Source organism: Myotis myotis, unplaced genomic scaffold, assembly GCF_014108235.1.
Source record: "Myotis myotis isolate mMyoMyo1 unplaced genomic scaffold, mMyoMyo1.p scaffold_m19_p_10, whole genome shotgun sequence".
Classification (NCBI taxonomy): Eukaryota; Metazoa; Chordata; class Mammalia; order Chiroptera; family Vespertilionidae; genus Myotis; species Myotis myotis.
Genome location: NW_023416314.1, coordinates 44,656,655 through 44,669,071, shown reverse-complemented (window position 1 = coordinate 44,669,071; position 12,417 = coordinate 44,656,655). Strand labels below are relative to the sequence as shown.

Here is a 12,417-nt window from a genome sequence, read left to right as displayed (position 1 = left end):
TCTTCTGCCCAGGATCTCATTGAGCAGTCACACTCTGGGAAGAAGCCTCCATCTGTTATACAGACCTCTGTTACACCCTTGGAAAAGGAACATCCTGTGGCTTCATTTTCTACCTCTTTTGTTATAGTTGTTGAAGATAAAACAGATGTACTTTCAAAAATGTAAAAACCAAGTCTTGACTATAGGCTTCACAATTTTTTTTTTGGAAGAATACTAACCTTTTTCAGACTGAACTGAGGCACGCCATATATATTTATACATCTCCTGAGTTATCTCTACTTTTCTGTTTTTTTGTGTTTTTTTTAGTTGTTGTTGTTGTTTGTTTTTGTTTTTAGCACCAGTCAGTGTTGCTGACAAGAAGCCAGGCCAAGCATTTCTGAAGAGAAGGGTCTTGAGGCACAATGAAAGATGTTAACATGAGTCTGGATATGTTTTCTACAAAATAAAAAATGTGGGAAGGAGAAAAGCAAAAGAAGTGAGCCAACATTTACCAATGATCCCTGAGGAGGAGACCTGCATGTGTCCTAGTCTCCAGCAGCCATGCTCAGAAAGATTTCAGCATATTGGAGGAATCTTCATTTCAAACTCAGACAATTTCAATTTAAATAAGAAGACACACAATATAGAAACTGTGGGTTATTTTGATCCCTGGGCTAAATATTCTCCATGTGGCTATATGTGATCAGACAAAGGAAAGACAGACTCAAGATAGTATCAGACTGCAGTGTTATGTATAAACCCTTTCATCATTTTCTATTGGTCCATTTATGTCTTCATTCTCAAGAAATATGAAACTCAAGTGTCATGTTAGTGAAGACCAACTTAAAATATGCAGGTGTGGTTAATAACATTAACCCCTTTGGAAAAAGGAAACAAGTTTTCATCATTATATCAATAACTAAGCTTCAAACTTGGGACTCTGAAATTCTTTCTGATAAGCATACACTTACAGGAATAAATCTAAAGCACATAGCATGGTAACTGGTGCATAATACATATGCAATAAATGCTAACCATTATAATTGTTAGGATATAATATTAGATCTACTTTTAAAAATCCAGTTCTTATCTAACCCATTGCTCAAACTCATTGTAGCCCTTGCTTTTCTTTTCTTTAATAAATATTTACTAATTTAAATTGATTGGAGTGACATTGGTCAACATGAACATATAGGTTTTAGGTGTGGGTTTCTATGTTACAAGACCTGTATATTCCAATGTGTGCCCTTGCTTTTTATCTCTGATAAAATAATAATTTATTCAATAGATATTAGACACTGTTTTAGATACTGAAGATAATATATCAGTAAGTAAAACAAATAAAAATACCTGACCTCATAGAACTCACCTTCCAGTAGGGAAGACAGATTATAAACAAATTATGTAAGTAGAAGGTATAGCGTGTTAGATAGCAACAAGAATAATGGAGAACAACACAGTGGGGAAGCAAATGGGCATCGGGGGTGTGGGGAGTGTCAAACAAAGAAGGCTCCACTGAGAAGATCATACCGGAGTAAAGTCCTGAGCAGTACAAGATGTGAAGTCAGGGTGGCGAAGGAAGGAGGGAGGTAAAGAGCAAAAAACAATAAAAAAATGTTCTTTAAAAAATTTTTGCTGAACCCTATTCATTTAAAAGACTTCAAACTAGGCATCACTTCTTCTATGAAAACTTTTTTTGATACCTTATCTATTTTCACAGTAAGAAGTAACATTTATTGAGCACCAAGTAAGTGCCGGGCACTAATCCAAATGTTTTGTATGTGTTATGTTTGTCTCAAAACAACCTAAAGGTATAGAAACTATTATTCATCCCACTTTACAGCCAAGGAATACGAGGAGCAGAGAAGTTGCGTGGTTTTTCTAAGGGTAGGCAGCCAGCAAGTGTTGGTGTCAGCATATGCATCCTGGGCAGCCTGACTCCAAATCATGGACTTAACCATCAGGCAACACTTTCACCCACTCTCTGAAAACCTGAACGAATCTGAATTCACAGATGAGGGCAAGTCGGGGCGTTTGTTATTGGGCGGCTGTAGGAGAGCAAGGAGTAAGACAGTTTCTAGAGAGGACCAGGAAGTTTCAAGATATTAACAACACTAGAATACCACCTGCATAGTCTTTATCTTAGAGTAATCATTAATTTCTGTCTTTAACTCATATTCTAGATGGTATACTCCTTGAGAGTAAAAATTATACTATTTTACTTTTTATTCCAGTTCCTAGCAAGGTTGATGTTCAGTATTGTTGAATGAATGGATAAATAATGAAGAAAATGTGGAAAAAAATCAAGGAAATACCTATATAAACAGAATGTAGGCACAGTGAGCTCCAAGCATAAGGAATTTAGATACAAAAGACTATATACATCAGCACTACAGCCTCAAACTATATACACAGATTTAAACAGTGATGAGTTATAAATTATATTCATTATCTCCCTCCACCCCAAGACTTCTCCTTCTATCTACCCCATTGCAGAAAATGACAACACCCACTTTGTAACACAGGAACTGGGATAAAAATCCGTCATCCCCCAAACTTTATTATTTTTCCTTCTAAACACTGGTTTGGTGTCACCTTCTCCATGCCTTCCACACTGCCTTTAGTTTCTGGCTCTTCTTTTCTCTGGCCTGGAATATTGTAGGAACCTGATTCCAGTTTGTTCTCTTCAAACCATCCTTGACTTGTGGGTGACCCGGCAGCAACTCTGATTAAGTTACTTACCTGCTTAATGTCTTTCAGTCGCTCCTTATTGTCCCTGGGATATGGACAAACCCTTTAACAAGGACTTTTTCTCTGATACCTGCTTAATTTTCCAGTTTGTAGTTACAGTTCTGGTTATTATTATTTTTATCTGTGAGACGCAGAGCTACTGACATCATGATTTCTGAGTTATGGTTTTCTCAACTATAAAAGGATTATTATTATAAATGCCCTACCCACTAGACAGGATGGTTGTAGGTGTGAAATGAGAACATTTGTGCAAAAACTTTGAGCATTTCGAAGCAAAATACATATATTACCATTGTTTTCTATCCTTTTCCAGGTCCCCTAAGTTGTCAAATCTTATAAAACTCTAAGTTTTGTTACTTGAGACCACTGACCTTTCTTGTCTCTCAGAAACATGTCAAAGAAGACATTGTTTTGGTGGTGAACCATTATCCTCTTTACAAGAGATTTCAAGCCTGGGCCCTGACCTCTCACCCTTTACTTACCTCCTGTCAGTGAGACTTGTCTGTGTCACAATTCCAGAGAAGCCCTGGTTTGTGTCAGTGGCTCTGGATCAGCCTTAGACTATGTCTGAATGACTGAGTCCAAGGGAGTTCCTAAATTATGCTGTGTCTGTGCAAGTCATCTCAGAAAAGCCCAGGAATGTGTCTATGCCAGTCATCCCAAAGACACTCTTGGTTGTGCTTGTCTTGGTCCACATTGCTGGTGAACCTTGAGGTCTGTCTTGTCACATTCTCAAAGAAGCACTGTCCCCAGGCTGTGTCAGACATCCCAGGTAAATCCTGGGCTGTGGCTGGGCCAATCCTTGTAGTAAAAACACTCTGAGTTGTGCAGCATAAGTCACACCAGGGAAGCTCTGAGCAGAGCCTGTGTCAATCACTCTAGAGGATTCCAGGCGGGGTCTCAGGACTATTTTGGTCCCTGCTGTTTACTGTAGGGAAGTGATTTCTCCCAAAGAAGCTTCTTCTTTCTCAGGTGAAGTCAGGTGAAGTCACAGATTCACTTTCTGACAGGTGTGAGTTTTGAGGAGCTCCCAGGAGTGCAGAAATTCATGGAGATTCTGCAACCCCATAATTGGAGGAAGTTCTACAGCAGCTCTGATGTTTCCTGCACTTGTGAGGCTGCAGAGTAAAGGGACAAAACTCAGTGGTCCATCCTCCAAGGCTTCCACCTGAAAAAGATCAGGGGAGAATGCCAGTATTCTCTTTAAACTTAAGTTTTCATTTTTTTTTCAGTTTTACTAAGATATAATTGACATAACATTGTGTACATTTAAGTTGTACGAAGTAATGATTTGATTCATGTATATCTGCAAAATGATGACCACAGTAGGGTTATTTAACACCTCCATCATCTCACATAATTTCTTTTTAGTCTTGGAAACAATTAAGAGATAATTCTTTGTTAACGATAGTTACCATGCTATACATTAAATCCTCAGAACTTATTCATCTTATAACTGAGTTTGTACCCTTTGGCCGATGTCTTCCAATTTCCCCCACCCTACCCAGCAACCATCATTCAACTCTGTTTCTGAAAATTTGTGGTGTTTATTTATTTTTTTCAGATTCCACATATAAGTGAGATTATACAGTATTTGTCTTTTTCTGCCTTCAAGGTCCATCCATGTTGTAGCAAATAGCAGAATTATTTCAAATGGCTGATAAATATTCACAGTTTCTTTATTTTTTAAATATACTTTTATTGATTTCAGAGAGGAAGGGAGATGGAGACAGATATAGAAACACCAATGATGAAAGAGAATCATTGATCAGCTGCTTCCTGCAGGCCTCACACTGGGGACTGAGCCTGCAACCCAGGCATGTGCCCTGACCGGGATTTGAACCATGACCTCCTGGTTCATAGGTCGATGCTCAACCACCGGCTGGGCTCTCACAGTTACTTTTGTTTTTTCTCTCACAGTTTCTTTATTCATTCATCTGTTGTTTCCATGTCTTGCCTATAGTAAATGATTAAAAAAATATGGCAGTAAAGAGATCTCTTCGAGATAGTGATTTTATTTCCTTTGTCCAGTATTCTTTTACATTTCCTCTCACTTTTGATTCTCATTGGGCTGGTTCCCAGGAGTGTTTCTGACCTGGACTCAAGAGAAGTTTTCAGGTATAGAAAGGAAACCTATTAATCATTATCTAAGCCAAGTGGAGAATATTAATGAAAACTGTGAGCACTTGGTTGGCAATGTTGTTGGTTGAAGTGGCTATTAGCTCCTGATTAAGAGAAGGAGAAGAAAGTCCGACTGGCAGTTTCAAAATCCTAATCCTTCTGGAAGAGGAATTGAGGTTGAGAGAGTCCATGCTTTGAGATAAAATTTCCCCCAGCTGATTAGGGCTTCATCCAAAGGCTAATGCATATCTATCTGAACATTTCTTACAGTGCCGCTGAGACAGACATTTGCCTGAACACTTCTTACTGAAAGTCGTCACCATAACTGACTTGTTCACTATCCTTTGTTTAGTATCCAGAATGATGCCTGCACATATGTCCCAGCAATCCCAAAGGGACCCCTTGCAAAAGTGGAAGATGAAGAAAAAGAACTGTCACTGATCTATATAATGATGTGTTGTTCTGAGTCTATTATGAAAAACAAAAATACCTTAAAAATGATGAATTAAATAATAAAATATTTGTTTCATAGTTATGTGTTTGTCTCTATTGTTTCTAATAATGAATATATATCCTTGGGATATGACTTTGAATATTTGTGTGTTTAAATTATAGCAGCCCTCCCTTGTCCATCACGGATATTTATCAAGACCTCCAGTGGATGCTGGAGACCTCAGATAGTAACAAACCTTACATATACTATGTTTTTTCCTATACATACATACATTTTATGGCTTCTGTTTGGCATACCTAAATCACCAGCATCACTATTCTTGGGCTTTGGGGCCATTAAGTAAAATAATGATTATCTATAATAATAAAAATGTAATATGCTAATTAGACCGGACAGCCAAACTACCTTCTGGATGTCCTTCCAGACGACCTTCCAGACAAAGCCATGGGGGCCACGGCAGAGGTGGTTGGGGGTGATCAAGCAGGCAGGTGAGCAGATAGGGGCAATCAGGCAGGAAGGCAGAGTGGTTATGGGCAATCAGGCAGGCAGGTGACTGGTTAAAGGTGATCAAGCAGGCAGGCAAAAGCAGTTAGGGGTGATCAGGCAGGCGGGTGACTGGTTAAAGGTGATTAAGCAGGCTGGCAAAGGCAGTTAGGGGTGATCAGGCAGGCAGGTGAGCAGTTAGGGGTGATCCAGCAGGCAGGTGAGCAGTTAGGGGTGATCAGTCAGGCAGGTGAACAGTTAGGGGTGATCAGTCAGGCAGGTGAGTGGTTAGGGGTGATCAGGCAGGCAGGTGAGCAGTTAGGGACGATTAGGCAGTCAGGCGACTGGTTAAAGGTGATCAAGCAGGCCGGCAGAGGCGATTAGGGGTGATCAGGCAGGTGGGTCAGTGATTAGGGGTGATCAGGAAGGTGGGTGAATGATTTGGGACAATCAGGCAGTCAGACAGAGTAGTTAGGGGCGATCAATAAGGCAGGCGAGTGGTTAGGGACTATCAGGCAGGCAGGTGAGCAGTTAAAGGTGATCAGGCTGGCAGGTGAGCAGTTAGGGATGATAAGGCAGTCAGGCAACTGGTTAAAGGTGATCAAGCAGGCAGGCAGAGGCAGTTAGGGGTGATCAGGCAGGTGGGCAAGTGGTTGGGGTGATTAGGCAGGCAGGTGAGCAGTTAGGGGTGATCAGGCAGGCAGGCGAGTGGTTAGGGGTGATCAGGCAGGTGAGCAGTTAGAGGTGATCAGGCTGGCAGGTGAGCAGTTACGGGCGATCAGGCAGGCAGGTGAGCAGTTAGGGGTGATCAGTCAGGCAGGCGAGTGGTTAGGGGTGATCAGGCAGGTAGGTGAGCAGTTAGGGGTGATCAGGCAGGCAGGCGAGTGGTTAGGCGTGGTCAGGCGACTGGTTAAAGGTGATCAAGCAGGCAGGCAGAGACGGTTAGGGGTGATCAGGCAGGTGGGCAAGTGGTTGGGGTGATTAGGCAGGCAGGTGAGCAGTTAGGGGCGATCAGGCAGGCAGGCGAGCAGTTAGGGGCCATCAGGCAGGCAGGCAGAGTGGTTAGGGGTGATCAGGCAGGCAGGCAGGCAGGCAGGCGAGCTGGTAGGAGCCAGCAGTTCCAGATTGTGAGAAGGATCCCAGATCATGAGAGGGGGATGCTGGCCGGGCTGAGGGACCCCTCGCTCCCCTCATCCCTCCCCCCATGCATGAATTTCATGCACTGGGCCTCTAGTTTTAACATAAGAACTGTGGTACCATGACAGTTGATCTGAGAACCAACACACTACTAAGTGACTAATGGGTGGGTAGTGTATACATGGTGGTTCCACTGGACAAAGGGATGATTCACGTCCCAGGTGGGATGTAGCAGGATGGTGCAAGATTTCATCATACTACTCAGAATGGCGTGTAATTTAAAACTTATGAATTGCTGATATTTGGAATTTCCCATTTAATATTTTCAGACTGCAGTTGATTATGGGTAGCTAAAACTGTGGAACGCAAAAACCATGGATAGAAGGGGACTACTGTACTCATCTGGAAATAAGTAGATGTAATAGCAACTCACACTAGTGGGTAGATGTTGAACTTGGAAAGGACACCATACACTGAATTGAGTTCTAGGTTTAGGATTTTGGTGATCACTTAAAAATAATAAATTAAATATTTATTGTTGAAAGTGTTACACATGTCCCCTTTTTCTTCCCATTGACCCCTTCTAGCCCCTCTATCCCTGCCTTCACCACCCTATTGTCTGTGTCCATAGGTTATACCTATATGCATACAAGTTCTTTGGTTGATCTCCTCCTAACCACCCACCCTCCCACACCTTTCCTCTGAGATTCCGCAGTCTGTTCTATGCTTCTGTGTCTCTGGATTGGTGATCACTTTTTACTGGTCATTTTTTAATGTTCTTACTTTCAGAAGAGTGCCCCTGGGCACGGGGGAGCCTCTCAGGAGATAGAAGTGCCTGGGAGTTTGAATTCTCCCTTTTCCCTACCCCATGTTTCACCAGCAGGCAATGGATAACTGAAGCGGGAGTACAAAAGCCTACTTCCTATGACCTGAAGCAGAACAAACTCTGAGTTTTATTTATGCTCTGCAGTTTCCTGCTGAATCAGGCTGAGTCTGGGATTTCACCTGAAATTACTTTTTTTTTTCTTGCTAAGTTTCTTTTCCTAGATTGCTTTCCCTATTCATTTAATGCTTCTTTTTAATAACTCCCTTGCACTTGAATCCTTAGCTCCTCCATATCTGATTCTGGGAGGACATGGCCTATGATAAAAGCCTTTGGCCTAAGGAATGACCAGTTACTGCAGGTTTTGGGTAAATGTTTCTAAAATGTGACAGGGGATTCATAACAGGGATATGAAAGAAAAAGAAAGTCCTCCAGACTTTCAGAACACCTATTCTCTACCATAGGAATTGGTCTTGTTGTAGACTCAACCCGCCTTTCATCAGCAGTGCTTTTCCCCACATGCAATCCACCACCAAGTAAAATAAATGATTCCTCCAAAAAGTGTTTAGAATCACTTGCTACTGAAAGCACTCTACTCCAAGTCACCACCACTTCTCAGCTGGATTACCCATTCATTTGTTCATCTTTCTCATACTGTAGAAAAATTGGAGAATGATTTCATTGTAAGATGAAAGGTTTTATTGGACAAAGCAAACCAGAATAGGTGGAATAAAGTGATAACCTTCAACACTGAAATGAATGTCCTTGGGCCTTAACCAGGATCCCTCTTAACTGTTTTTTTTGAAAAAAAAAAAAATCTATATATTTTTATTGATTTCAGAAAGGGAGAGGGAGAGATAGAAACATCAATGATGAAAGGGAATCATTGATTGGCTGCCTCCTGCATGCCCCCTACTAGGAATTGAGCCTGAAACTTGGGCATGTGACCTCTTGGTTCATAAGTTGATGCTCAACCACTGAGCCACACCAGCTGGGCTCCTCTTAATGGTTTTAAGAAAATGTTGAAAGTGTGCCCGAGGCTCCATCCTTGGAGAGAGGCATTTCTTGCTTTTGTAGCTTTTGGCTCCTGGAAAGTGGCAGTGACTCCATGACCACCTAAGGGCTGCTCCACTGGGTCAGAACATCACACTCATTTGCTTTGTCTCAGCACCATATGTCTTAAATAAATCATTGTCACAATTTTCATTCTACTGTTATTTTGCATGTTAAATATCTACCGTGGCAACCTCCTGCCTCGCTGAGCTGCATGCTGAGCCAGCTGTGTTGTCTCTCCAAGTACCAACTCTTGTTTCTGTTAATGCTCTGGCTTCAAAGTTGCATATATTTTGAGTGGACTTCCCTAACCCCATTTACACATAATCTTTTTAGTACAGAGTTCTGCAGAACACATAGCTTTTAGGGATGCCTGTGTCATATTAATATGGAAACAAGTGTGCCTCTCACATTTTCAAAGAGTTACAGGTACATTGGGGAGAAAACAAACATGTGGAAAGTATAGTGCATACAAAATTTAACTTATCTACAGATAAACTTGGAATGAATACAAATAGGAGAGCATAATTTATGCTGCTAGAGTGATCACTGAAGGACCTTGAAGAATGAAGTGTATTTGGCTAAAATAAAGGTAAAGAAGATTTCAAGTAGAGAAAATAGAGTACCAAGGTATCACCAACTCCTAATCATCTAAACCCGTGGTCGGCAAACCATGGCTCGCGAGCCACCTGCGGCTCTTTGGCCCCTTGAGTGTGGGTCTTCCACAAAATACCATGTGCGGGCACGCACATACAGTGTGATTGAAACTTTGTGGCCCATGCGCAGAAGTCGGTATTTTGTGGAAGAGCCACACTCCAGGGGCCAAAGAGCCGCATGTGCCTTGTGAGCCGCGGTTTGCCGAGTCGAAGTTTGCCAACCACTGATCTAAACTATTAACTCAGAAGTCTGAATGAAAAGCATGTCTTTTCTCTAATTTACTCACCTATTTGTTCCATATTCCTTAAAATTTATTTTTTCCAATTAAAATGTAATTGATCTTTTTTACTTATTATATAAGAAAAATTTAAATGTGTGGTGACAAATATTGTTGACAGGACTGTGTGGAAAATAAATTGTTGGGAGTGTAAAATGATAAAATCACTTTGGAAGGGAATTTGCCAATATATAGCAATATTACATATGTATTTGCCCAAGAAATCTAATTTCTATATTTCCATCTGTAAGATATACTGGCAAAAATATTAAAAGGCATAGTCATAAAGCTATTCTTTACAGTATGATTTGTAATAATAAAAGACTCAAATAACGGTAAATCTACAAAATAGAGACTATCCTATATAATAAAAGCCTAATGTGCAAATTGTCCCCTTGACCGGGAGTTCAACTGGGAGTTCGACCACTCGCTATGATGTGCTCTGACCACCAGGGGGCAGTGTGGGACATGATGGGTGTCGGCACTGGCAGTGGGCAGCAGTTGAGGTGCCACCAGCCCCGATGGACCCCTACGAGAGCAGGACCACAGCGGGATGTTGGAGCAGGTGAGCGGGCAGTGCCAGGCCAAGGCCGGTGGGACCCGCCAAAGGACAGCTGGGACCCTCCTTTCCATGCCATGCACTTGCATTTTGATTGCTGGCCAGGCCTAGGGACCACACCTGTGCATGAATTTCGTGCACTGGGCCTCTAGTGAAGTTATAAAAAGAATGAGAAATCTTTTTGTGGTTAAAGAAGAGCTATGTTGTAATCAAGCTGGACCCATTTTAAACTTTGAAGAAAGCAGTGTCGTGACTGATATTTATGATATCACTTCACCAAGGCATCTGAATGTAAATATGGGATAGAGAGAGATATAAGTTCAAATCCTTCTTCCTGGGAAAACTAGAATAAGGAAGAAAATGATTACTGGGTTTATAAAGGTGTGTGTATGAGGACTATTCATCCACTTTCCAATATCTATACTACATACCAGTGAGTTTAATAGGCCTGAGAACTGAAACAACACAGTGAGGAGAGTTATGCATTGGGAGAAATCATGGGGTTTTATATCTTGTAAATGGAGTCATATTTGCCCTCATAAATGAAGAGAAAGTGACAAGATAAATTTTTATTGGTTTTCTCTCTTTATGTGTGTCCCTAAATTAAGATTACAAGTAGGACACAGGAATGTAAATATCTGGAATTACTTGATACAGAAGTGTTGAAGTACCAATAAGAAAAAGAATGTAAGTCTACAGTGGGCAGGCAGAGGAGTTTTCCAGATGGTAGTGCTGTTTTCTGTCTACCGAGCTTCCCAGCAGTCATTTCAACAGCTGGGTTTCATCCCAACGGAGATATAAAGAGAGTAATCCCAAATATAAAATTGATTGTTTGCCATTCAATAAACTTTAGTCTTATCTCTTAATGCCTACAGCATGTAGTTTCTAAGTCCCAGAGCCTTGCGGAAGGTCCGGCTGAGGGCATTCTTCACCTCGTTATTTCTCAGGCTGTAGATGATGGGGTTCAACATGGGAGTCACAACAGTGTAGAACAATGATAGCAGCTTCTTGCTCTCAGGAGAATTATTGGACTTAGGCCGGAAGTAGGTGAGGCTTGAAGATACATAGAAAAGAGAGACAACAAGGAGGTGGGAGGAGCATGTAGAAAAAGCTTTATGCTTCCCTTTAGCTGATGGAATCTTGAAGATGGCAGCAGTGATTCGAGAGTAGGAACATAAGACCAGCAAGCAGGGTATCATGATGACCAGAATGGTTCCAACAATCGCATAGACCTCAAACAGTGCTGTGTCTGCACAGACCAGCCTCAGCACAGGTGGGCTGTCACAGAAGAAGTGGTTCACCTTATTGGTGCCACAGAATGGGAAGCTGAAGAGCCATGTGGTCTGCACAGTAGCTACGGGAAAGCCTGGAAACCAAGAGGCAAGAGCCAGTTTGGCACGTGTCCTTTGGTTCATGATGACTGGGTAAAGCAAGGGATTGCAGATGGCTACATAGCGATCGTATGCCATGATAGCCAGAAGGAAGCATTCAGCAACTCCAAAGAAGAAGAAGAAATACATCTGTATGGCACACCCAGAGAAAGAGATGGTTGTGTTCTGAGCAAGTAGGGTTCCCAGCATCTTGGGCACAATGACTAGGTTGAAGCCAATCTCCAAGAAGGACAAGTTCCTGAGGAAGAAGTACATGGGACTGTGTAGCATGGGGTCTGCCAAGGTAACCAGAATGATGAGGCTGTTTCCCATCAGGGTGACCAGGTAGATAATTAGAAATGTCAGGAAGAGTAACAACTGCAATTCAGTAGGTAGGGAAGAGAAGCTCACGAGAATAAACTCAGTTACTCTTGTCCAATTTCCTCCAACCATAATTACAGAAATGAATTCCCAGCTGGAGTCAGGGAGAGAGAGAGTCTTGATTAGAAAATTCAGATTCTAGATTTGTAATTAAGATTCCTTCTTAGTATCAGGGACAGAGGCAAAGTCAGGTTTTCAGTTAGATGAGGAAGGGCCTTGCATTGTCTAAGAATAAAGACACAAAGGAAAATGGCTAGAGCTTAAGCTCTGAGACAGGCCTGCGTTATTTTTTGGAGCTGATATTTCCTTATTTGTAAATCAACATATACATAAAGGTCACGCCCTTTTAGAACCATGAGTCCCTGAAGGGGC

The 12,417-nt window shown here is 41.7% G+C and overlaps 1 protein-coding gene across 1 annotated transcript; it reads right to left on the bottom strand.

Annotated features, from left to right (window-relative positions):
* Window positions 1-11,163: 11,163 nt before the first annotated feature.
* On the bottom strand, window positions 11,164-12,117 carry LOC118663366 (olfactory receptor 10A5). Its single transcript, XM_036322881.1, has one exon. The coding sequence runs from the start codon at window positions 12,115-12,117 to the stop codon at window positions 11,164-11,166; it is 954 nt and encodes a 317-aa protein (XP_036178774.1).
* Window positions 12,118-12,417: the final 300 nt, after the last annotated feature.

Bases quoted from the DNA above. Each gene is read 5' to 3' on its own strand.
- LOC118663366 (XM_036322881.1), bottom strand. From the start codon at position 12,117: ATGGTTGGAGGAAATTGGACAAGAGTAACTGAGTTTATTCTCGTGAGC.